The sequence below is a fragment of the Caenorhabditis elegans genome, chromosome II, assembly GCF_000002985.6.
Source record: "Caenorhabditis elegans chromosome II".
Classification (NCBI taxonomy): domain Eukaryota; kingdom Metazoa; phylum Nematoda; class Chromadorea; order Rhabditida; family Rhabditidae; genus Caenorhabditis; species Caenorhabditis elegans.
The window spans coordinates 8,661,837-8,686,628 of NC_003280.10; the positions used below are offsets into that span (position 1 = coordinate 8,661,837).

The window sequence follows — 24,792 nt, forward strand, 5'->3', positions numbered from 1 at the left end:
TTTACCTGTAATTTACTTTTTTCAATTTACAGGATATTCGTTATGACGCCTCCTGTCTCAGCATTCAAGAAAACTCCGAAAAAAGAAGAGCATCCTTTGGTTGCTATTGTTATTTTAGATGCTTTTGATCAAAGATTTGCGCCGACTCACGAGTCGTATCCGTGCTTTGTAAGTTCTGAAAGGTTTCTGAATTGCTAACAAATAATAAAAATCTAAAAAATAACTAAATAGCTTTCTTAAAAAACACTGCTTATTCAAAATCTTAAGTTAAATAAATATTTTTTCAGGGAACCATCCCCATTTGTAATGTTCCTGCAATCAATTTTGCCCTCTCCTGGCTTATGCGAACGGAAGTAAAAAATGTAATGCTAGTTGTCAGTGGATTGAATGCAGATCATGCAACAAGCGTACAAAGGTAATAAAATACTCTTATTTAAATGTGAATGTGTTTAAAACAATAGAATATAAATATATTTCTGAATTTTTCAGAGAGTGGAGATTAGCCTTCGATGAATTCACAGTTGTCGTTTGTGATGGAGCGAGTAGTGTGGGCGATTGTATGCGAGAGATACACAATAGAGAACTGATCACAGGTAGACTTTTAGATTAAAATGTATTTTTAACAAATAATTGCAGGCGATTTCATGCTCATCTCGAATCCAACTGCGGTTGTTAGCAGTACATTGAGTGCACAAATCTCGGAATTCCGTAAGCGAAGAAGAGAAAACCCGGATAATGTGATGACTCTTCTCTACAGTAATCGCGAAAATCCAGAACATTTGGTTCTTGGAATTAATTCAGAAACAAGTAAACTGATGCTCTTCCCGGCTGCGAACTCGCTAAATCAATTGAAAGCATCGAAAAAAGATTTCTATGACGAGGTTGATATTCGCCGAGATCTAACACCAACCGGAATCGCTTTTTGTAGTCGACTGATTGCTACTCAATTCAGTGATAATTTTGATTTTGTCGGAATTGATGATGTTGTTCGAGAAATTCTATCAAAAGACGATATTCTTGGAATGAGCGTTCATGTCGAGGTTTTGTCACCGAAGGAAAGAGCATTTTGTGCATAGTAAGCAATTTTATCGAAATTTGATAAGAATGTTTTGAAAACTAAACGTAAAATGCATGTTTTCGTATTTACGAAGCATTGAAAACCAACTTTTCTAAAAACTATTTTAATCATTTATATTTTCAGTGACTACGAATCATTAATTCTTCTAAATATTCTGATGCTCGAAAGATGGTTCTATCCACTCGTTCCCGAAAATTCAGTAAGCTTATATATTCCTCATCATTTTTAATTTTCAATAAGTTTCAGGATCCGTCTCGATATTTCTCTGCAAACCCTCGGAATTTATATTTAGAAGAGAATGGAGATGAGATCAGTATAAAAGCCAATACCTGGATGTGAGTAAAACTGATCACCAGGACAGTAAGAAATAATTTCGGACCTAACAACAAATTGGAATTTTAAAAACTTAAAAGTTTAAAACTTGTGTCAGAAAACCTTTTTTAAAATTCAATTTACAAGTTTACAAACAACATAACTTACTTGAACTATTTTCAGACTGAATAATAATTGCTCTACCGTATGCCTCGGCGTCAAAACGGACATCGCCTATGACGCTTTCATTCGCAACTCGTGCATTGGTGCCCACACTGAAATTTCCTCGAAAACTCGAATCACTTCATCAATGATTGGAAAAAATTGTAAAATCGGAGAAAACTGTGTGATAGAGTACGCGTTTATCGGAGATGATGTTGTTATTCCAAATGGCGCACACATTCCGAAAGAATCGATTATAGGAAATGGAGTAATGTATCCAAAAGAGCTTCCAAATATCCAAAATACTGCGATTTTCAAAAATGCAATCAATGAGGAAACTTTTGAGAAATTAAGTTCTCAGCCAATTGGGAATGTTCATGTATCGAAATTCCGAAATGGTGGACCATTCTGGAGACGATCGGTTAACGGAAAAACTAATTTTGCATTGGAAGAAGATGATTCTGAATCCGAATATTCTGAATCTGAAGAAGAAGACGATGGAGTAGGAAACTCAACTAAAATGTTCCATGATGAAGTTTTAGAATCAATGCAGAAAATTTTGGAATCTGAAAATTCGTTGATGCGGAATCTCATTTTGGAAATCAACTCTTCAAAGTTAGCTTGCAATGTAACAATGGACGAGGTTGCTAGAAATGTATTCGCTGCATTCATGAAATTGAAACATAATCAAGATTTTAATAAGATGAAAGAACTTATTGTTAAATGGCAACCTCTTTTCCTGAACTACTATAAAACATCGGCGGAATCGCTCAAAGTAAAATCTGCAGATCAAAAACGATTTGAGTTGGATTTAAAACGGAGATGCCAAATTCAACTTCTTCTTGCCATTGAAGACAAATTTGATAGAGATGAGAGTTTTGGAGTAAAAGCTCAGGCATTGGTTCACTATTTGTATCAAGAAGCAGATATATTGGATGAAGATTCGATTATTGAATGGGCAGGGTCTATTGCAGAAGAATCTAAATTGAAGGGGCTTATGAAAAAGATTGTTGATTGGTTACAAGAAGATGATGATGAGGAAGAATCGGAGGACGAATAGAAATCATTATATCCACATTTTTGTTATTTAATATTTAGAAATGTTTTTCAAACACTAAAATTTGATATAGGGAATATTCCAAATTGTTTTCTAGCTTATATTTAAGAATAATTTCAATTTCCCCGTGTTCTTTTGTTTTTAGTAACTCGAATTGTTGGAATTTTCCGGGTCTTGTTATGACTGAAAGTTTTCAACCACTTTTCTTCCCATATCAATCACTTTTTGGCATATTTATTTTTCTTATTCATTTTTGAAATTATAAATCAGGTTTTTTTATTCGGCTTTGATCTCGAAATGAATAAGTGTTAAATGTAAACACTCAGTATTTATTTTTGTTTTGCAATTGAATATTTCAGATTTCCACTAATTAGTTTCCAATTTTAGATGTCATTCAACCTGGTATTTTTTAACGGTGATGTTCGGAGGGACAAAAAACAGGAAGCAATGATCAAAAGCCTAAACGAGCGGGACAACTTTCTTAACAGACTCCGCGAAATGGAACATAAACGGGAAAAGGATGAGAAGCAAGAAAAGGCTGCGAGAAAAGTTCAAAAGTTTTGGAGAGGACATCGAGTACAACACAATCAACGTTTACTCTTTCGTGCAGAATTTGATGCAGTTTCAGATAGACAGCGAGGTCTAGAGGTGAGAGTTTTGCTATTAGATGATATATTTTGTAGCGTTAACAAAAATTCGTTCTTTCAGGAGACTATCAAAATGGCTCAGCTACTTGTCAATTTCTATGAAACGAATAAAGATGAAGAAAGATTAGTGATGACCCTATCAGAACTTGTGAAATTAAAAACCTCGGATAAGGAATTCGAGAAACGGATTCGAGAGACGCAGCGCCTCCTTCTTGCACGCTGTTGTATAAAATTTCTGAAAAACGCCACAGAAAATACAATATTCTTCCATATTTTCAGGTAATTTCTGAATATGGCAATTAATTCAAAATTCATACTGTAAATATTTTCAGATATCTCGAAGATTATGTTACTTGTCATTCTAAACTATTCGAAGCTTCATCTAAACTTGGACTTTTCAACGCAGAATTCCATCTTTTGGAAGCTCTCATTGGAAAACCGACTGGTAAAACAGTAGAACGAGCATCATTGAATCCAAGAATTCTTCAATTGCTTACCAGAATATTCGAGACATTTGTTGTAAGAAATCATTTAAAACTAATCATTTTTATTTTCGAAAGTTTATTCAGAATCCATCACGATCCACTTCAGTGTCTGTAAATGTCGCAAATCGCTTGCTCAAAACAATATGTGTGAATATCACTGATCTCAATTTTTCGAACTACATTCTTTATTATATCAAAGATCATATCAAGCCGACCTCGTAAGTTTTCAAACATTAAATAACAGTTTTCAAATTGGATCTTCAGGCCAAACTTCACAAATTTATTCGAAGCAATGAAATCCGTCGACATTTTGAATAATTGGAAAGTTCGTCCAGAAATCGCTGAAACTGCTTCTCTTCGTCTACAATCGATCTTCGTATCTCAAATTGTTCACGTCAGTAACACCCAATCAGAAGATGTGAAACAGTATTTTAATTCACTCGCAGTATTTTTGGAACATCATTCTAAGATAATGAGAAGTTTGAATGTGAAAGAAGATTTGTCAGAATTTGGAAGACTTCGAACATCAGTTAATAATCATTTGAAACAATATTGTGAAGAAATGCTGATCTCGAATGAATTCAGGCGGGCTGCATGTATATATGGTTAGTTACTTAATTAAAAAAAAAATGTTTTGTAAGTCATCTATTTTCAGCTAATTTACCCGGTGTTCAAGTCGAAACCATAATTTCACTACGAAAATACTTCTCCCAGTTTTTGGATCTTCTCGCTGCTTCCAACACCTTTGTGGAGGCGTAAGTGCTTTTAATAATTAAATTTACCAAAAGAGCTTTTTTGCAGTCTTTACGCTTTCATCGCCCGACTTTGTCCAAATGGAGAATTTGATCCAATTGATGCAAAATCACCAAAAGTCAATGCTCTCGAGTTATTCTGTAATTGCCTCAACAAACGTGTCTCATCAGTTGCTGATTCGGATTTCGTTCCAACTGATATCTTTGTGGATTTTGATCATACCGTAGAGTTTCTAAGAGATGTCTCCATCAAATTAATTCATTTGATGTTTCCAACAATGGCAAGAGGAGATCTTTATTCAGGAAATTTGAAGGAAAAGATGTATAAAGCTGAAACTGTAAGCTATTATCTATAATCGTCGTCCCAATTAAACTTGATTTATTTATTCAGGATTGGAAAGATGTTACCGAATCAGTATTTTCAATTCTTGGAGCAATTTATCAAAAAGATATTCGGCTGAAATATTTCCCTGAAGAATTTTGGACTAACCATGGAAGAGAAGTTCTGAGTGGAATCGGAGAACATAGAAGAATGCCTAGACGTCGTATGCCAAATGGAAGACTTCAAATTGAGTAAGTTCAGGTTTTCTTGACATTAAAAAATTATAAATTAATTTTTAATTTTCAGAAGAACTATGGACACTGAATTTGTTGAACGTCTCGCTGCTATCTACGAAATGGATAGTGATTCTGAAAATGATGACGAAGACGAAGATAATAATCTTCCTGCTGTTCTTCGTCGAGCAATTTGTGTCATGAAACATATTCCATTCATTGTACCATTTATGGATAGAGTCAAATTATTTACTCGATTGTTGAATCAGGATAAAGAGAAACATTATACAAGTACATTTGGAATGGGATTCAATGGACCTTCAGTTACAGTTAGAAGAGATCAAGTTTATATGGATGCGTTTGAAACTTTTGCGCCGAAAATGCAAGGAGATAAAGGCAAGATCCTGAACTTTTTTTTCTGAGAAAAAAGTTTAAAAAAAAATTGTTTTAATTAAATTTTATTTATGTACATGAGAAGAAACAAAAAAAACGTAATTTTCTTTTAAAACGAAGTGGTTAGACTATTTTTCGAAATATCAGATAAACGAAAAATCCTTAATGTTGAATTATCATTTTCAGTGAATGACCTCAAATCAATGGTCCGTGTGAAAATGGTTAATTGGGCAGGAATGAACGAATCAGGAATCGATGGCGGTGGAATTTTCCGTGAATTCCTATCGGAACTTCTGAAAACTGCATTCAATGTCGAACGAGGATTTTTCACATTCACGGAGAGCAAACTTCTTTATCCGAATCCGACAGCTCCGTTCCTTCTGGGTGTCGACTGTCTAGCACATTTCCAGTTTATTGGACGAATGATTGGAAAACTTATTTATGAAAGACAGGTATAAATTTCATTGGATTTTTCATTTCTAAAATTAAATATCATTTTCAGCTCCAAGAAGTCCGTTTCGCAGAATTCTTTATTGCTCAAATTTTCGAAACTGATAAGAACAAGGACGTGGATTTACAGCATATGAAGAGCTTTGATCCTATAATTTTCAAACATTTGAAAGCATTGCAAAAAATGAATAACCGAGAATTGGACGAACTACAGCTAGACTTCAGTGTGGTCACAAGTGACATGGGATTGGTTAGAGTAAGTTTTTTTTTTAATTCAAATAGTTCAGAATTCTTATTGATTCTTTTTCATCAACGAAAAATTTCAGAATGTGAACCTGAAACCAAACGGATCGAAATTTCGGGTTACTGTAGAGAATGTGCACGAATATGTTCGTCTCTACGTCAATTATCATTTGAAACAAAGGGTGAGTTATTATTTACTTATTTGATTATCTAAAACCAGCCGTGGACCGCACCTTCGGCGCGGCCCCCGACTTCTGGGGCTGAAAATTAATTTTTTATGAAACTACCGTAACCCTACAGTATTCCTACCGTACCACTATTGTACCACTACAGTACCCCGACTATATCCTTACACTAACCCTAACTCACTATCCCTCCAGAAGCCAAAACTTCACAGACTACAAAGACTACACAGACTACAAACTATGGACACACAGAATAAGCGCTTTATATATAGTAAATGATTATAAAATTTGAAACCTACGAGTTTTGAAAATAGTTTATTAGATAATATTTTTTGATTTTTTTTGAATTTCAGATCGCCTCAATGGTTGACGCCGTTCGGAAAGGAATCAGTGAGATCATCAGTATTGAATGGATGAGAATGTTTGCACCACATGAGCTTCAAATTATGATAGCTGGATACGAAGAAGTTTTCACAGCGAAAGAGCTCAGAAAGTTCTGCGAACTTCGTTTCGCTGCTGGAACACAAGACATAAATTACGAAGAAATGTTCTGGGATGTTATCGATAAACTATCCAATGATGATAAGAAGGCACTTTTGAAGTAAGAATTCATAGTTTTTAATTATTGAAACGCAAATTGCATTTCCAGATTTGTTACCGGTTGTTCTCGAGCTCCAGTTGATGGCTTCAAAAGTATTCAACCACGAATGGGTGTTTTAGTGGTAAAACCTTCCAAACGCGATCGCAAATTTAATAATCAATTTTTAGATTCCATCCTCCGACGACGAGTTGCCAACAAGTGCCACATGTATGAATATGCTCAGAATTCCGAAATATTCAAATCGCACAAAGCTGGAAGAGAAGCTTCGCTACGCCATAAACTCGGGAGCCGGATTTGAGTTGGCATAATTTTGAAAACGTCACAAGAAAATCACTTCTCTGTAAACTATGTAAAATTTTTGTTATTGCTATCCGGATGAAATGAACTTATTTTTTATTAAAATAACAATATGGTATAAACAATTCACAAAAAATAAAAATACCCAAGCAGTAGGGAAATGGAAAACAATTTGCAATGAAGTACCAATTGCTCCGAGGAAAACAATGATATAAAAAAGCTAACTGGCCCGTTGAAATATGTACATTTTGGGAGAAAAAAAAGATATCACAGGAACATAAGGATCAGTTGCGTTGCATTTAATTTTGTATCACATTTACTAAAAACTCCTCGTAACTCGTTTTTGCCGCGTATTTTTTGGCGAATTCGACGATAGCCTGTTTTCGACGTGTGTGGGGGAAGGTGTAGCTGGAAAATTTTAAAAAATTATTTTGCAGCATGACACTTTAAAACTAACTTTTCAATTTCTGCCACATCTCGTCGTGATGTATTCAATATTGTATTTCTGATGAAAGATGGAAGGTTTGCCAATGAAACAACGACTCCGTCAACAAGTGGTCCTGCCTCTCCGAATCTGAAATTTTCAGGAATTAAAAAGTTCCTACAAAAAATCATCTTTAAAATCTTACCTATTTACAGTGCCACGTGTCCTGATTTGAACAATTCCAGGTTCTACCAAATGGATGAAAATTATGTGATGGGCAACTTGACTGTTGGTTGCTCCACCAATTTCTGGCTTTTGAGCTCCGCCATTCAGCAAATCGGTTCCATCATCGCAAGTTCCGATTAGTTCATCTGGAAATTTTTTTGTTCGTTTTTTAAAAATTTATTTTCCCATATATACAAAGACGCAAAATTTATTGGCAAAATTTCCGTTAAATACACACCGGTAAGGATTACTGTAACTTCAAATTATGTTTTCAGTTTTCAGTTTTTCAACATTTTGAGATTAAATAGATTTTTATCGATAAACTATGAATAACCAATGATAATTCTGAGGAAATAAATTTTTGAAGCTACAGTACTATTTAAAGACACACGTCGGGTACCGTAGTTTTGGATCAAAAATAGCAACATTTTGCGTCCGGGTAATATCGAAATTTGGAAAAAACTACAACTCACAAATCGGGAAACTAGTCATGTCCTCCGGCCTCTCGAGCCATACCAGCATGATCTTAAGTGCTCCAGTTCTTCTTCCAACCGATCCGTGCCCCATACTAGACCCACCACCTGCATATGGACGAAAATCTCGATCACTTAAATTCGATGGACTCTTTTCCCCGAGCCTTCGAGCATTTAGCATCATCCCGTTGTCCGTGTGGGTACTGTCAAATGATTTATCATCAGAGACTATTGATCGATTATTATTGGATCCTCGCCGAGAACTGCTCGCTGGAGATGTGATATTTTGTTTGAACATTCGAACACTTCGTTCTGTTGGCATTAGGAATGCAAGTTCTGAATTGCTTCCTTGTTCATCACACCACCATAATGCGTGTTGAATTCCATCGACTATGTAATGATCTACACCATCTGCTTCCTCTTGTAATTCTGTAAAGTTTTTAATTTTAGTAATAAAATTCAATTCTTTTGGAGGAAAACTCACTTCTCTCTGTGGAATATGCTGTCGACCAGTGCCCCGTCCACGTATCATGTACTCCGATTTCAATGCCCTCTCCAAGATTAGCCAGGAACATGCAGAAATCAGAACACGAGTTTTGTACATTCAGAGCATTTTCGAGTATATCCACAGCTATTCGTTGACCTTCTTTCACATAGAAAATGTGAGCAGTGAGCTGAGTTCGAGCAGGTGCACAATCAACTGTTTCATGGAGATCTCGGTAGAATTTTTCACTGAAAATGTAATAATAATTATTGAATTATCCTAATTGAATAATAAAATGTATATACAGAAATTTTTAAAAATCAATTTATCACCACACCACACACCTTTTTTTACTAGAGACGGCGCAACTCGCGAAACGTCGGCCGCTGGATAAAAATTAGATGGTCCGGCGATACAATGTGATTTTTCTGGTATTTTGGCCAAAAAAGTCACAAAAATTACATATTTTGCAAGTATTCGTTTGCGAAATTCCAAAGATTCAAAATCCAAACTCGATTTTTTTTGGTTTTTCAATATAGATTTTTTTATAAATTCAAAATAATCGAAATATTTTTTTTTCAAAAAAGTATTCGTTTGTTTTTTTTAAATCTTAAATGAAAAAAAAAATTTTAACTGTTATACTAAATAATTGCAAGAAGAAATCAAATTTTGGAAATAATTTTTTAATTCAAGAACGCACCTCATTGAACTATCCAATAATACAATTTCGGATCCGAATATCCTTTCATTAATTAGACCAAAATCATAAAGCATCATTCGAATTGAACTACAAGTATCCAATGGTTTTGATGGAGCAACAATCCGTTCTTCTGGACGCATTCTTTCGAAAACATTATTTCTTCTTGATTCATCGAAAAATGATCGACCGTTTTGTGAATTCTGTTGTTTCATTTCTTCAGCAATTGCTTCTGTTTCAGTAGTTGATTCAAGATTACGGAATGCATTATCACTGAAATTATGAATTTTATTTGAATTTGGAAAAAATTAGGGCTTACAGTTTACACGAATTTTTATAGAACTCTGGTGGAATCACGAATTGTTCTCCGATTGATTTTTGCACTTTTGGTGTATTTGGCCCTGAAACATTAGGTTGGTTACTGTAGAAGTTATAAGATAATTTTTTTTTCTTAATTTTTTAAAATTTCAATTACAAATAGCAATAACATCATTTTTTCGTGGAAACTCATTTGTTTTTTTTGTTAACATTTTTAGAGGTTTTTTTCCAATATTCAACATGATGTAACTTTTTTAATGAAAGGAAATTGAAGGAAAATGAAAAAAGTGAAACTTTAATTAACACACCACCAGGAATTGATAACACCGAAGCCCGCAAAATCAAAACACCAAAAAAAAAAAACAAAACAAATACCATCGGATTCATATCCCATCCGATCTTCGTCAGATTCTTCATAAAATGTGGGAGTGGATGTGGAATTGATGACAACACCAGTTAAAATTGAACCAGTTGTTACAATTGATGAAGACGGAACCGCAATAAGTGCTGCAGGAGCAGTGCGAGTGGTTACTGTAGGACAGAAAAGGAAATGAGGAAGAAGAGTGGGAAAAAAGTACCTTTCGAGGCGATCGACAATTTTTCTGTCACGGAATTTTGTGATGCCGGGGCTGATGTTGTAGAAGATACAGATAACTTCGAAGACGAATCACAAAGGGTAGTAGAAGTAGAATTCACTAGACAATTATATGGGTTTAATCATTTTTTTAAAAGCATGCAATAAATGGAACAGAATGGGACAAGACAAGTGAGGAAAAGCAGTTGAATTTGATTTAGAAAATATAAACTGAAAAAATACGTGCAGTACGAACAATGTTTGCATTAAAACAATAAAATATCAGATCATGCTATTTTTTAAAAATGCTCCTTCAATTGCTGATCATCAACTTGCCTAATATGTAGCCATGACATTTTTACATTTATTTTAATATTTTTGCGTTCCAAACTAAGCCATACTATTATGATTTTTCTATGATTAAAATCTAAACAAGCTATCAAGATTACAACACATACCTTCAAAACCTTCAGTCGTCGAAGCAGCTGACATTGGTGTCATTGGAGGAATTCCAACTTCTGGATGATAGTTCTCCGGTTTAGGTCGCAATCGTGCAATTCCTGTATTAGCTCCTTGCATTGGTGATCTTCGTACATAAACTACAGATGCACTGTCTGATGGAATATCATCAATATGTGATGCTTCATGTAATGATAATAAAGTATCTCCATTGACTAAAACATGTAGAAATTTTGATGTATTGATTCGATTTGGTCCGTATTTGTGCACTAATCGTTTCTCGTCTCGAAGAGGTCCTGGTTTTCTTCCAACAACGCAAAACAGTGTATACATCAGTGCTTCGGCAGCTTCGAGGACTCGTTGACTAGCGGCTTTTGGTTTGACAGTCTCACCACGGGATTTTTGAAGATCAGGACTCTAAAAGACAGGAAATAGGTAAAATAAAAGTGGAAAAAGAAATCCTACCGTTTTGCTACCAGTGACTCCAAGTTGTATGACATCACATACTGTTCCAAGAACGCCAACACATTCAGCAAGGAGGGGAGAAGCAGTTAGCCAAACAGCAACGGCATTATAAGCAGCTACTACCTGGAAAAACATCAATAAATGGTGATATAGTCAAATTAATTTGACCAGGGGTGGGCGGCAATTTTTCGGCAAATTGCCGGAATTGAACATTTCCGGCAAAGAAATTGTGGTTCCGCACTTTTTTTTTTGGAAATTTCAGAATTTAAATTTTAATCGACAAAATTGTACGCATCATATGATAGTTCCTACATATATTTTGAAAAGTAGGCAAATTCTATGAAAATATCTACAGAAAACGAGAAAAAAATTTCAAAAAGACACAGTTTTCAGCATACCATTTTAGATAAAATCACACAAGTTTTAATTGAAAAAAAAACTAACTGTAGAATGTAGATCTTTTGAATGCATGGGAGGTGGCTTATTAAGTTGTTGCTCTATGAATCTACATAACGACGCGATGACAAGTGTACCAGTTGACACATCCACTGTAACATATGAAACAGGCATTAGAATGAAACTGACTATTTCAAAACTTACTGTTATTGAACAAAACTGTATGATGAACATGTGAGATACAATTCAACACGTCTATAATCGCAAGAGCCGTCGAATGATCAATTGTTTCAATTCTTCCGAATTTATCACAAATTGCAGACAAAACTCCTCGTACAATGGATGCGCAAAGTCCTTTCTCTGGTTGTCCAGAACTAGATGCAGTTGTGGATATTCTGATCATCTCTTTAGTTTGTTCTTCGTTTAATCCTAAATCAAATTGGCATGATTCTTCAACAAGCACCGCACACAGGGATAAAGCAATATGAAGATTGGTGGGGTCGGTTTCGTTTCTGACACTGAACATCAGAGTTTTGAAGATTCGAGATCGTAGGTGTAGGTATGTTGCTGCATTTGATTTCAGGTTTGCGGCTTCGGCAATTTCTATAAAGAAATGTTTATTGTATTTTACGTAAAGAGCAAAACAGTGAACTCACGAGGAATCTTGCTCATTCCGAAAGTCGTTGGCCAACAAATTACAGAAGATAATGCTCTTAGACATGCTCTTCTCACTTCAACTTCAGAAATTGAAGGATGCAATCGAAGTTTGGAACTCTCAATCATCACAATATCTAATGCAAATAGAAAATGTGGAAGTAGACTCTCAATTCCGGGAAGTCCTAATCGAAATAGATTCCTTCCATAATAAAAAAGTGTGCATAACATGACTCTTTCCTTTTCAACCAAACATTGAAACACCGTTGCATAGAAATTCGAGAGCTGCGAATTTGGGATCTTCTCATTTGATGATTTTGAAGTTATTATTCTGATGAGAGATGCAAGTGCAGCTGCTCTTCCAGCAGTTACTCCATCAACTTGTTGATAGTCTTCTGGATGTTTCTGTGAATGTCCACCGGCCGTTGACGTTGAACTCATTACATCAGATTCGCCGGCTACAGAGGAACATGAGCTTCCTGAAAAAATAGTGCTAGGTTGTATAAATTCTGATCAAAACTTGGATTTTCTATAAGTTGACATATGCTTCCTTAACTTAAGTTATTTCAAGGACCCTGTCCTTTTCGAATTAGAATTTTTTTGAAAACTAGGCATTCAAAAATGTGGAAAATTTCAATAACTCACCAACACTTTTCCTTCTTCCAACAGCATTGTGTCCACCTGAAAGTACTGCATTGCTATCAGATCGACCCATCATTGGGCTCATTGCGTCTGGAATGTCGTCCAAATCAACTGAATGCAGTGAAAGACCGGATATCACATCTGGAAATAAAAATTTTGATTTGAAAAAAAGCAAAATTCTTAATATCAGTCCATTTCTACATTAGTCTAGTACTTTTAATGTATCATATTCACTACTAAAACGTACACAAATCCGCATTTTGAAGTGCCAGAAATGGCTGTGATCCCCAAAGAGGATTACATGTATTCGACAGAGCAAACTCCTGGATGAAAGAACGCTTAGCCGGCTTCTTCGTGCTCGTTAGAAGAAGCTGCTGATCCAACCGTCGTCCGGGGCACGAACGGCCCCGTTGACGACAGGATGCTTTTGAGGCTAACAGATCGTCAATACTGAAGAAGAATGAAAAGATCCAGGAAAATATTTGAATGATGCGAATAATGACAGAACACTATAGATCAGAATATATAGATTTTGGATATAAAAATATTTCTAAGATCTCGAGTCAATTAGACTTCAAAATTCAACTTCGAATTTTAGTCAAATTAATATTTAAAAAATAAATATGCAACTAGAGCCTAATTCTACTTTCGAATTCAGAATTTTGACAGCAAAAAAGGCGTTGTTATGAAATAGGTGCCTAGCAACAATATCCTATTTCGCAATAAATAAAGTTCCAAGAAAAATCAGAAGGAGACATCTTGACAGGGTTGAATCAAAAAGAGACAACTAATCTCTCTGTCTCTCTTCTACACTTAGTTCATTTTCTTTTCCGTGTCGAAACTCGTTTTGAAATGTTTTCCCGTCTAAAACTATTCTTCTTGTATTCTATTCAGTTGGGGGTCTGTACATATTATAGGCAAACATTCGGGATGAAGAAAGAAAGGAAAGGTATTCAGTGGTTTATATATTGAGTAGGTTTTCAATTTGAACCAGTAGAACCTAGGCGTTGCTAGACTAATACTTGACATAAAAAATTGCATACATAAATCAGAGTTAATCAAAATTAGAAAAATGCCAAAAAAGAATGCACATTGATGCTTTATGTGCTTTTTACCAACAAAAAGAACAACCAAAAACTATGGGAAAAAGAAGAATCAAACAATTGTTGTGACAGGACAACAGAATAACGACGACATGACGAAGCAATGGTATTCGATAACCAGTTGTGTTCAGAACAGAACTTCAATTCAAAACTGACTCATTCGAGTCAACTCCTGTCAATAGATAGGAGGGAAGCTCAGCGAGGAACTCCTGAGCAAAAGAGCAAATTGATGCCACGGAGCAAATATTAATGAAGCAGTGTACAAATCTACAGAGTTAGAAAACATAGTTGTTTCTCCTAGAAATTCACAACGCAAATATGGAACTTCACTTAAAAATTTTAAGTCGAGACAAATTTGTCCGACTCTTAGCTACAATCAACTATAAATAAAGTTAATTAAAACGTACCTACCAGCATTAATGAATTATTGAAAAAGAAACTTTTCCAACTTCGCCAGACGCTGCCAATGCAATAAAAGTTGCAAAATGTAACAATGAAATACCGGGAAGAACTTCCAAAAATAACTAGTTCTTCCTTATTGTGATCAACTGAATAACCGTTTCCGGACAGAAATTATGGACGTAAAGGGTGGAATGTTCGGTGAGCGGAAACACGATTATAGTCAATGACGGTGTATGTGACCAGAAGAGGTATAGGTACTTTGCCTATCTGAATCCAAAAAGGCATTATGCAAAGTGAACGCGCCATTTCATTTCGTTTGAAACTTCTAAAGAGAAATAAGAGATGGTAAAACGATTTTGGATAACTTGATGGGTTTTGGAAAACCTAACATATGGTATTATTATTGGCATGGGGACACGCGCCTAGCTCTTACCTGGTCGCAATTTTTCATCATTTACCGAAGAGCAAAAGAAAAAACAGAGAGTTAGCCAATGAGTAAAGGTATACCGTTTTTCTGTGCTTTTCTCTTTCTAGGAGCCCGTGCTCTTCCTTTCTCTTCTCATTCTATTTCTCGGCTGTGCTGCCACAAATCGAACAAATGAACAAACAATAACGGTATGTGTTTGTGAGAGGAGATTCGGTACCCGATGACATGTTTGTGGCTCGAAAGGCTCACTGTTTCGGTGGCCGACCGGTGATTTACCGCGCGAGTGCATACATGTCAAGCTGTGATCTTTCGAGCCTAGCTTGACTTATACGGTTTAGAAAATCGGATATCGAAAAATTGAAAGGCCTAAATATATTTTATAGGGAGAAATAGTAAGCACACTAACTTGTATCCGTTCTAGACATTCGAAACAACCACCTCTTCCATGCTGAACTATTTGGGTCGTTTTCCATTTTGAGCCATCAACCACCGAGTTTGTTCAGCCCAGTTGGTTGCAGTGAAACAAAATTTATGAATTCAAATATAGGTGGATCTACGGGTACTCGGGAAAAAACACTATGAAACGAAGAGAAGCTATCAAATATAGGCAGTATTGATGGAAAAGCAGTATGCAACCACTGCTGGCAGCAGCACAATGCCGCTATTGTTTGCTGTTCAACCATTTCATTTCCACCCCGGAAAAATTTTGATTTTATTACATATACTCTTTAGGGGTGCATCGAACCGACCTCTAGCCACGAAGGATGGGTTAGAAATTTAATACAGAATATGAAGATGATTCTTTGTTTGGAGACCTTCTTAGAGGCTCGGAAAGGGAAGAGTAAACAAATGGAACAGTCTTCATCATTTGATTCTTATTATTTCTGTAACTAACTATGATTGTGATCCTCAGTGAATCCTGAAGGTGTGACGATAGAGGGTTCTCTAAGAAATAGAAGCTTTGAAGTGAACCTGGCAACAACTTCATTCAATTGTACCGAAAACGGTTGTTGCGGTTGAGACGGTGGTGACGATGAAGTTGAAGCATTTGATGAAGATTGTGGATAGTGTGAGTGATGCATCATTTATAACATCTGGATTTCATTGTCATTCAATGTTTTGCAAATTATACGAATCGAATAGAATTAGTTGAAGCACAGAGAGGGATAACAGAAAGATAAAGATTGGAAAAGTTTAGAGCCAACGAAGAATGTTAAAATTTGTTTTAGCAAGATTATTTAGGTTAGCAGCTTCTAATTTTAGTGTCCAAAAATGTGGGGGAGCAGCTAGTCTTCAAGCAAAAACCCAAAAATGATTGGAATACGGTAGGTATTGAATGAATTTCAATTTTCCGAAAAGAACTATTTATAACTATAAATAAGCTATTTGTTAATTTGGCAAATTTATAAATCTATGTCGAGATGTTTTCAAAATGAGATAAATCTTTAGAGTCACATAGGAAAAATGGAGATAAATGCATTTACTGAAAAATATTATAAAAAGAGGATATCAAGGCGGATAATCTGAGCGACAAAGAGCCTTCAAAATGAAGTGTGCTCCATCAAGATATCTAAAAAAGGCTTCCAATGTGGTGTTGCTGCAGCGGGGCGCTGGGCGCCCAAAAAAGTCTCAGCGGCTGCGAGAACCGTCCGTTCTTCAAAGCGTCTCAGTTTGTTTTGTGTGGGTCGTCTCGTCCGAAAAACCCATCAAAGGTCAATAACCGGTTGAAGAAGTATAAGAAAGAAGAATAAGAAAGAAGGAGGATGAAGATGATGATGATGATGATGCGTTTTGAGGAACAGAAGAGGAAAAAGAAAGACGCCGTGTCTTTATTTTACTCCGGATAATTGAGGACTTCTCATTCTCGAATGGAAAACTGACGGAAAAAGGGAAAGCCTATTCTAATAAGGTAAACAATTATTTATTGTTCCGTGAAACCGAACTATTCAAATCCGATGAACTTGCCAGGTAATTAAGGATGATTCGTGCATTTTTCAAGATCCTGGATCCAAGTGGTAGTCGTCCTTTATTGCATTTGAGGCTTGTGTTTGATCACCTATTTTCATAAAAACCGAGACATAAAACCGATTAAAAACGGCCTTGACTAGTTCAATGTGAGGAATAAAGGATAAACTCGAGTCCGCAAAAAAGTATATGAGAGGATTGGAATGCCAATGGAAAATAGAAATCAACTAGACCAACAATTTCTAATTTTTTTGAAACTTCTTGAGACTGGTCAATTGGTTCAAGTAGCATAGCATCCGTGAACATCCTATTTCGATAAAAAGCTTCAAGTTGGTCAAAAAAGGATTTCCATTTTTTTTAATGGCATTGCTTTATCATAAACGTGTTCTTAAAATTGTTTAACAGCTTCTGTTAATATCAAGTAATTCAGTCTCAAACAAAAACTCACCTTTGAAATCATAGCTGAATCTGTTATGGGTCTCAGTAAGTGATAAAGCTTGTTGACGTCGTCGTCGTGGCGGTGCAATTGGTGTCATCTCGATAGATATTCACCAGTCACCGCTTTTCTTGATTTATTTTTGCAGATCGATTTCTTCGAGAATCGTTGATATCCTTCGGTTATATCAGATGATGCCTCGGCGAATCACAGATCACGGTTAACAGATTTTCGGTCGCTCTTCAGTGATCCAAGGCTTCAGAAGTTTCACCGTTAAGTTATTCAGCATCGGATGGCTTGCCGACAATAGCGTTGAACTTTCAGAATCAGATGACGTCCAGCACCGCCTCGTCGTCGAGACAGCAATCGAATATAGGTGCTAGTGGTGTCCGATACGCATCTCTTTCTCTCACTCGTGCGCCTTTCTTTCTTCTTTCTCTATGTATGGCTATCCGTTGTGTTCATTCACTTACTTGTATATATGTGTTGGAATCGAAACTTGTGAAATGAATCAAAATCGTCGAAATCGAAACTAGTTGGTGTAGTTTTGGAATCGGCTTCGTTGTTCAAAAAATCCACTCCGTCAGTGATGGTAAACTCCAAATTAATGGATATTTTGAGCAATTAAGATCAGAAAAGATCCACAGCGAGGTGAGGCGAGGAAGAGGTACGATTTTTAAATGAAAAAAGTATCAAAAGATGCCTATCTATGAAAAAACCTTTGCGAAAAACGGAGAAAACGGACACTCAGACGTGCAAACAGTTTCGTCGTCGATGATACCAATACGAAGATGGTGTTTGTTCAAACCAGTCAAGCTTATCATACTCACACATATATAAATACTTATCACCTCAGTTGTGATAGCTGATAGGAGAGTAAATACAAAGTGATGGGAGATGAAGCTCACTACAAAAACTAGCTATAGAGATATAGGTAAAGCTATTCAATAAAACATTGTCAATTGATAGCATCAGATTAATTTCTTAAAATTTGGATTTTCACCATGAACTGATCAGAAGGTTTGTCATTTCTAGAATACTATAAATCCCATATTATTTCTAATAAATTTAAAAAGCTCACCATCAGAAACTCCATCATTATTCTTCTTGTGATGTCCTGAATGATCGTTTCCTGTCACTCTTGGACTGTTTGTCGGCGAGTTTACAATTGCAAACAGCCAGTCTCCGACCAAATTCAACATTCTATCAGTTTTGGGTCGTTTTCCTCCGACGTATGGCATGGTGGCTTGATTGGCTGAAAAATAATTGTTTTTAATCTTTGAAAAAGCTGGAAAGATTGGCTGAAACCAATCGTACCTGTCAAGAAATTTGTGACAAATCGTTGAGCTGATCTGTAGGGTGAGGTAGTGTCCGCGTAGAAATTGTTGTGTTGGGCTGACCCAATAACACCAGATGAACGGCCAATTTTCATTTCACTCGGGTGCACACCTAAAAAATGAATTCAACAATTTTTATTTTTCATTCAACGAACCAGCTTTAAGTGTCAAATCGTTTCCAGCACCACCAACCGGAGCAGAGACCGTTGAATTTGAGACAAGTTGACTGATACTCTCTCCGTGACCATTCTCATTTGCCGTTTCCGGAATCGGCGCGGATTTATAAGTCAAAGTTGAGGAAGTCTGCTCAGAATATCTGCTCTGATTGGAAATATTAACCGAATCTGTTACAGATACGGTACGATGTGATGGATCACGGCTTCGATCGTTAACTGACATAATTCGTTGATCTCTTCGAATTTCACTTGAAATAGTGTGAGTTGATGATGTTCCAGTTGCCGTCGAAGTTTTACCAGAAGCAGTTGATCCAGAAGACATTGAAACTTGATGATCATCAACTATTATTTGGCCAACAGCTCCACCCAGTGATACGTATCGACTAGAATCTCCGGTTGTAGATGAGGTACGCTGAAAATATTTATTTTTATTTTTAGGAAGAAAACATTTTTTTTGCGCTTTTGGCGAAAAATCCATTTTTCGCTTCTACCGGGAAAAGCTAAATTAAAAACTCGTATATTTTTAATTTGACAATATATTTTTCGAAAAATGAAACTCGTAATCGTAACTGTTTCGAGTACCAGTATGTCCAAAATATTCAAGTTCAAAACATTTTGTTTTTTTTTCGAGTTTTTGGCGAAATTTTTTTCTTTTTCCGATTTAGAAAAAAATTGCTTCAAGTTTTGATGAATTATGATAAAAACTAACATTTGTATGATGGCTGTGATTATCCGTTAATACAGATGCAGTTCTCGTGTTTGGTGCTGTTTTTCCATCTGGTACCGGATAATTTCGAAGATCAATTTTGACTCTTGAATCTCCATAAAACAAATCAACCATTCTTTGTAAAGTGACTGCCGCCAAAAAGAATGAAACTCCTTGAGCAGCCGAAGAACTTGCCAATTCGAAATTTGACATTGAAATACTTGAAGTTGTACGCCGGGGTGAATTTCCATCTGAAAAATTTGCAAAATTGTGATTAAAAAAGTTCGTCTTATAAAAATAAAAACTTACTCAAGCACAAATTCCTGGTGGCATCATGATTTAAAATTTTAGCAGGTGAATCAAATAAACACAGCATATTGAACCAGGTACGGTACAGCAAATGTACTTCATTTTCATCTTCTTCTGCAGTCATTGGGACATTCTCGAACGGCAAAACGCTCTCATCAACTGAAAATGTTGTATATTTTTCAATTTTCTAAAACTATTTTTATCTTGATTTTAAAAGTTTTTTAAACGAACAAAAATTCTAACTATAAAATTTCTGAATATTTTGTAGTCTTGGCAGTGAAGTGTTAACATAAACAAACTCACCGATATCAATTTTCAAAAAATCATCTCCATACATTTTACGGCATACTAACGTTGACAATCCCAGGATTTTTTTCGCCCAGCATTCAATTATAGGAACCTGAAAAACAATTAGTTTATTTCAAGATTTAGAAAAAATGGAAACATACATTATGTCTCCATCGTCTTGCAAGTGTAGCCAGAGAACTCCAATATGTGAGAGATGGAATATGTTCATTAAGAACTGCATTTAACCACATATCAAATAATGTATCAGCAACTCGAACGCATGTTCTTGTGCCCATTTCTTCTGTAGCATTGGGTTCCGAAAGTAAAATATCTGAACTATTCAACAAAAAACTGATGGATCTCGCCCAGACTTCATCTTGATATTTTCGACTGGAGTTCCTTGTCAGATACTTTAAGCTATCCAATACCATATCAATTTCAATGGATTGCCGTTCGATTGCCAAACCACGTGGCACTTGTCCACCAACTGTAGTATCAAAATCATCTTCACGTCTACAGAAAATCCAACGAAGAGCGTCAATTATATTACGGAAATATTTTTCCGGTGTTGCGAGTAATGGAGTTGGAATGTTATTGTCTGGAGTATCACAGAGGGCGCGGAGCCAATGAAGGTAGATTCGTACAGCTCCTGAAGATTATTAATTATAATATAAACTTTTGAAAATTGAATTTGGTATTTGCAAAATAATCTTACATTGCTTCGTGAACTATAAATGTGACTTATAAAAACATATTTTAAAAACTGTGTAGACCCCGTCTGATGCACAAAATATGATAAACTTTCTGAAATTATAGGAAGTACGACTTTTATTTAACTATGCATGCATTTCAAACGGAATATCACTTTGACTAAATCTAGATTCTAAATTTCAGAAAACACGAACCACTACAAATATTAAACACAACATATTTTAGAAGTTGAATTAAAATAGTAAAATCGTACCTTTAAGAGTTTCATATTCTCTACTTGTTGCAAATGAAAGTGTCAATGAATGATTTAATACTTGCATACACCATTTTAAATGTTCTTCATTATTCAATCGAATCGATCCTCCATTCTCATCAGCATCCGACCGAGTGAGTTCATATAATAATGAAGAAGCAACAGATTGAGATGTGGCTCTGAAAATAAAAGTGTTGATTCTGAAGCCTTTTTGAAGAGGGTGCACTTACTTGGTAAACAAGTCAAGAATACTCGAGTTGAGGTCCGAAAACTCGAGTGTCGGCCATTGCTCGTACATGTCGCCGCATAAACGGACCTGGAATTAATAAATTAGTCTCGAGCTGTAATATATTTTTAAAAGAATTCAATTTTACGAAAAGCCAATTCGATTGAAAAATGATTCGGTTACATCGATTCTCAACGTTGTTTTATAATTTTGTTTTCAACTAAAATACGGACATAGTAAAGATGTTCAGTTAGATAAACCGCTATTCAAGTCTGGTGACCCGGCAATAAATTAAGTTTGCGGTGTTCCTTGTGATTTTCAAAACTATTTTGAGATGGGAATTTGTTTATCTGAGACATTTTTTCGAATATGAACTGTGAAACAAAATCTAGAAATAGAAAAAGGTGTGAAACTATTATGTCGAAGAATTATCAACGCGCATTATTTAAATTATATTTACAAGCAGCGTTATAGTTAGCAAAACAATTTAATTTCTAAATAAATAGGTCATACATAGATTGAAGAATGTAAAAAAACTTTTTCAACAAAAGGTGATGAATATATCGGGAGTGAGGAAGAGTGTACTTGTGTGACCAGTGCGCAAGAGACACTCAGACACGACGAGAAGACACAAAAACGGTACGTTTTGCGCACTGTGGTCATCTTTTGGGGTCTTTATCAATGCGCGAAAGGCGGAAACCTTGCGAGATGACCAATTTGTAAGTGAAGATGGCAATTAAGTAACGTTGGTGCATTGAACAGGAAACTAGAAGGCTTTGAAAACAATTTTAAAATTTCTACAAGGTTTACTTTAATGAAAAGAAGTCAAAAATCTATCTTAAAATAAAGAATATTTGATTTGTCTGAAAAATAATCAAAAAGATTTGTTAAATCTCGTTATCCGAGAGGACTACGTAAATCTTGTCCGCAGCTGCGCGTGGTGGTGTTTGCGGACACTTCGCCCTATTTGGGGAAAATGTTTTTTTGTTTTTTTTTTTAGTAATTAATTTTTCTTTAAATTTTCACAAATGAATTGACATTTTTATATTAAATAGCATATTTAAAACTAGCCTCGGTACTTCGCCTCTTTTTTTTCCTGCCCACACCGTCAGATGTCGTCGTCCCCGCTTCAGAATCGTTGTCTCCGGACGCCGTAGTGGATGAAGAGATGACTCCTTCGGTCAATGTAGGCAACTCCTTCAAAATGTTCACAATCTGCTCCATTTTTTTCTTTCGATGCTCTGTTCTGTGTTTACTTTTTGGTTGGTACGGGTGTTGTGGACTCTCTTTCGTGCGAAACGATTCGAGCAGACGAACAAAAACCGAAGCAAACGAGAGAATGCGAGCAAAATTATGTCGACTTCAAAATTAGTTTCAAAGTTTAAAATAAGAATGTTTTAATGTTTTAGAGTAAAGGAAATATTAATGTCAACTTTCAAGAAGGCAAGTTACATGTGAGACTAGAAAATTAGAAGAAAGTGAAAATGAGAAAAAATCTGTCACGTTCACAGTTGGAAATCTGTTGTGTACATCTCGAAAACAATACATCAATCTTCGTCCCAAAATAAGAATTTTCAAAGAAATACCAGAACATTTAGAGAGGACAATAGCGTTAATTAAGATAGCTTACCTGAAAAACTCACTTTATTATATCCAGAGAGCAAAGACAGTTTTCGCATCGTTGTTCGGAGCATGTTCTCCAATACATGAGGATTGACCTAAGATAGAAATTGGAAATCATATTGGAAATCTATAGAGGAAATAAAAACATTAACAAGAAACAAAATATGAGTCAGCACAGAAGAGAAAATGTTAGAGAGTTAGGGAGAGAATGGTGGGAATAGATAAGAAAAAAGAAAAAGAGCATTCCGTTTTGAGTCATATAGGTTTTATATTATTTGTTCTTCTCAACATTAGTTCTCATACCGGTTATTTTTAATTGGATTGGTGTTTTTTGTGATCATTCTTCGGCGGAAAAGAAGTTTAAAATTCAAGAAATTTCAGATTTTCACGGAGACTTTGAATACCAGAGTTGTGGCGTTAAAATACAAGGTTTATTTCTCTTAATCATGAATTGTTCAGGTGCATTTATCACAGAAAAATTATGGAAAAAGTTGTTTGAAAAAGAAAAACGAAAAATTCTGAAGTTGTAACGAAATGGTTAGGGTATGGTGTTTTTTTTCAGAAATTACAATATTATAAGAACAAGCACGGTTTATTGTCATTCATTCTATGTAGAGACTATTCGGTATTCGACTATGTTCAAAAACATGCAGATTAAAAATCATTTATACCAATACTAGCTGAAAAGTTACTAGTTGGTTTTTCATTTCGTCTTTTTAATATGTTTGATTGAAAAAAAATGCGTTAAAAAATTAGTAAATGTATATTTTGAATCCTTCTTTCGAAGTGAATTGCATAGAATAAAAAAAAAGGAAATAGAATAAAATATCCCAAAAATAGAATTTGTAATTTTGCGAAAAATGGACCAATAACAAAAAGATCCAATAACTCGCACTCACTCAGACTCGGAAAATTTTCAATTATCAGATACGGTCCATTCTTCTTATCTCACAGGGCTTCAAAAACTGTAACACCTATGCAAGCTAGTATGTATGGAGTTAAGCCAAAATGGATCAACTACTTGATATTCAACAAAAAACATATGAAACGGGTCAAAACTGAAAAGAAAAGGAAGAGACACCAATATTTTATGGACACTCTCACATACACATTCTCCGTCCGCTCCCCTTCATATATACCACAAACATATACAATCGTTTTATTGTCATGGCAAAAAAGTGCGTGGTGGCGAGACAATCCTTGAATGGAGCAACTATCAGAAGAAGTGCCAATGACATGAAAATAAATGTCCTATTTGCTTTTTGAAATACCAAACTTGCGAAAAGACTTCGAAAAAAAATTTAAAACCTAAATCGATATTTTGAGATTAAATGTGAAACTGATAAAACTTCGTAGCTCTTACAAATGCCGTCACTCAAAAATGTTGGTTTAACTTTGAAAAATAAGACACCGGGAACATTTGAAAATCCATCAATAAATCTAAAAACGATTTTGAAATGAAATATTTTCCAGGTTTCTCTAACTTTTACTGAATAACACCCTTACCCAAACATTACAAATGACTGTTGGAAATTTGCTAATCAATCAATTTTTCTACATTTTTGGAAAAAAACTGTTCGAAAAAAGATTCTTGTTAGTTTCGTCACCCAATTCAGTACTATTAATTTTTTAATTAATTTTTTTCAGTGCTTTCGTTTCAACATGGGGTATCTGGAAGTCATGGGTGAAAGCTCGGGAAGAAGTTGGTGCCAAGTTCCGAGTGTTGTACATTTTAATTGTATGCTCAACTTAACCTAACACGATCTTCTTTACTTCTTTGCAAATTTTCAACCATTTCCATC

At 35.3% G+C, this 24,792-nt stretch overlaps 4 protein-coding genes across 16 annotated transcripts; 3 read left to right on the plus strand and 1 right to left on the minus strand.

Moving 5' to 3' along the window:
- The first annotated feature begins 32 nt into the window (after positions 1 to 32).
- Positions 33 to 2,939, plus strand: eif-2Bepsilon (Translation initiation factor eIF2B subunit epsilon). The gene is made up of 7 exons (NM_063440.8): positions 33 to 168; positions 288 to 415; positions 490 to 593; positions 637 to 1,075; positions 1,202 to 1,277; positions 1,325 to 1,413; positions 1,574 to 2,939. Exons 1-7 carry the CDS (start codon positions 43 to 45, stop codon positions 2,610 to 2,612), a joined length of 2,001 nt encoding a protein of 666 aa, NP_495841.1. The 5' UTR covers positions 33 to 42; the 3' UTR covers positions 2,613 to 2,939.
- Positions 2,940 to 2,996: 57 nt separating this feature from the next.
- etc-1 (E3 ubiquitin-protein ligase etc-1) lies at positions 2,997 to 7,318 on the plus strand. The gene is made up of 15 exons (NM_063441.5): positions 2,997 to 3,257; positions 3,318 to 3,535; positions 3,589 to 3,775; positions 3,826 to 3,959; positions 4,006 to 4,346; positions 4,397 to 4,496; positions 4,543 to 4,831; positions 4,885 to 5,066; positions 5,122 to 5,444; positions 5,628 to 5,893; positions 5,944 to 6,147; positions 6,218 to 6,316; positions 6,673 to 6,920; positions 6,969 to 7,041; positions 7,088 to 7,318. Exons 1-15 carry the CDS (start codon positions 3,057 to 3,059, stop codon positions 7,226 to 7,228), a joined length of 3,006 nt encoding a protein of 1,001 aa, NP_495842.1. The 5' UTR covers positions 2,997 to 3,056; the 3' UTR covers positions 7,229 to 7,318.
- hgap-2 lies at positions 7,297 to 23,088 on the minus strand (the record flags this gene model as incomplete). Of its 13 annotated transcripts, none has more annotated exons than NM_001383906.1 (24): positions 7,300 to 7,625; positions 7,675 to 7,791; positions 7,847 to 8,012; positions 8,340 to 8,768; positions 8,824 to 9,071; positions 9,524 to 9,793; positions 9,840 to 9,921; positions 10,214 to 10,369; positions 10,417 to 10,533; positions 10,871 to 11,288; positions 11,337 to 11,459; positions 11,781 to 11,884; positions 11,937 to 12,335; positions 12,389 to 12,865; positions 13,032 to 13,169; positions 18,443 to 18,616; positions 18,679 to 18,810; positions 18,854 to 19,286; positions 19,584 to 19,831; positions 19,890 to 20,048; positions 20,193 to 20,289; positions 20,339 to 20,826; positions 21,142 to 21,320; positions 21,372 to 21,459. In NM_001383906.1, 15 exons carry the CDS (start codon positions 13,111 to 13,113, stop codon positions 7,517 to 7,519), a joined length of 3,297 nt encoding a protein of 1,098 aa, NP_001370880.1. The 13 variants fall into 13 exon arrangements, with proteins under 13 accessions (NP_001254166.1, NP_001022054.1, NP_001370880.1 ...); NM_001381532.1 differs by lacking the exons at positions 10,214 to 10,369; positions 10,417 to 10,533 and adding exons at positions 22,439 to 22,564; positions 23,011 to 23,061 and having other exon boundaries at positions 7,517 to 7,625; positions 21,372 to 21,457; NM_001393138.1 differs by lacking the exons at positions 10,214 to 10,369; positions 10,417 to 10,533 and adding exons at positions 22,439 to 22,564; positions 23,011 to 23,088 and having other exon boundaries at positions 7,301 to 7,625; positions 18,679 to 19,286; positions 21,372 to 21,457.
- Positions 23,089 to 24,086: 998 nt separating this feature from the next.
- C34C6.9 (uncharacterized protein) lies at positions 24,087 to 24,743 on the plus strand (the record flags this gene model as incomplete). Its single annotated transcript, NM_001267248.2, has 3 exons — positions 24,087 to 24,373; positions 24,464 to 24,583; positions 24,638 to 24,743. Exons 2-3 carry the CDS (start codon positions 24,510 to 24,512, stop codon positions 24,741 to 24,743), a joined length of 180 nt encoding a protein of 59 aa, NP_001254177.1. The 5' UTR covers positions 24,087 to 24,373; positions 24,464 to 24,509.
- Positions 24,744 to 24,792: the final 49 nt, after the last annotated feature.

What these genes read in the sequence shown, in the direction of transcription:
- eif-2Bepsilon (NM_063440.8), top strand. Translation starts at nt 43, where the DNA reads ATGACGCCTCCTGTCTCAGCATTCAAGAAAACTCCGAAAAAAGAAGAG. An exon ending in ACGAGTCGTATCCGTGCTTT is followed by an intron (nt 169 to 287) that starts GTAAGTTCTGAA and finishes ATATTTTTTCAG; the next exon opens with GGAACCATCCCCATTTGTAA. An exon ending in CATGCAACAAGCGTACAAAG is followed by an intron (nt 416 to 489) that starts GTAATAAAATAC and finishes TGAATTTTTCAG; the next exon opens with AGAGTGGAGATTAGCCTTCG.
- etc-1 (NM_063441.5), top strand. Translation starts at nt 3,057, where the DNA reads ATGATCAAAAGCCTAAACGAGCGGGACAACTTTCTTAACAGACTCCGC. An exon ending in GAATATTCGAGACATTTGTT is followed by an intron (nt 3,776 to 3,825) that starts GTAAGAAATCAT and finishes AAGTTTATTCAG; the next exon opens with AATCCATCACGATCCACTTC. An exon ending in GATAAGAAGGCACTTTTGAA is followed by an intron (nt 6,921 to 6,968) that starts GTAAGAATTCAT and finishes TTGCATTTCCAG; the next exon opens with ATTTGTTACCGGTTGTTCTC.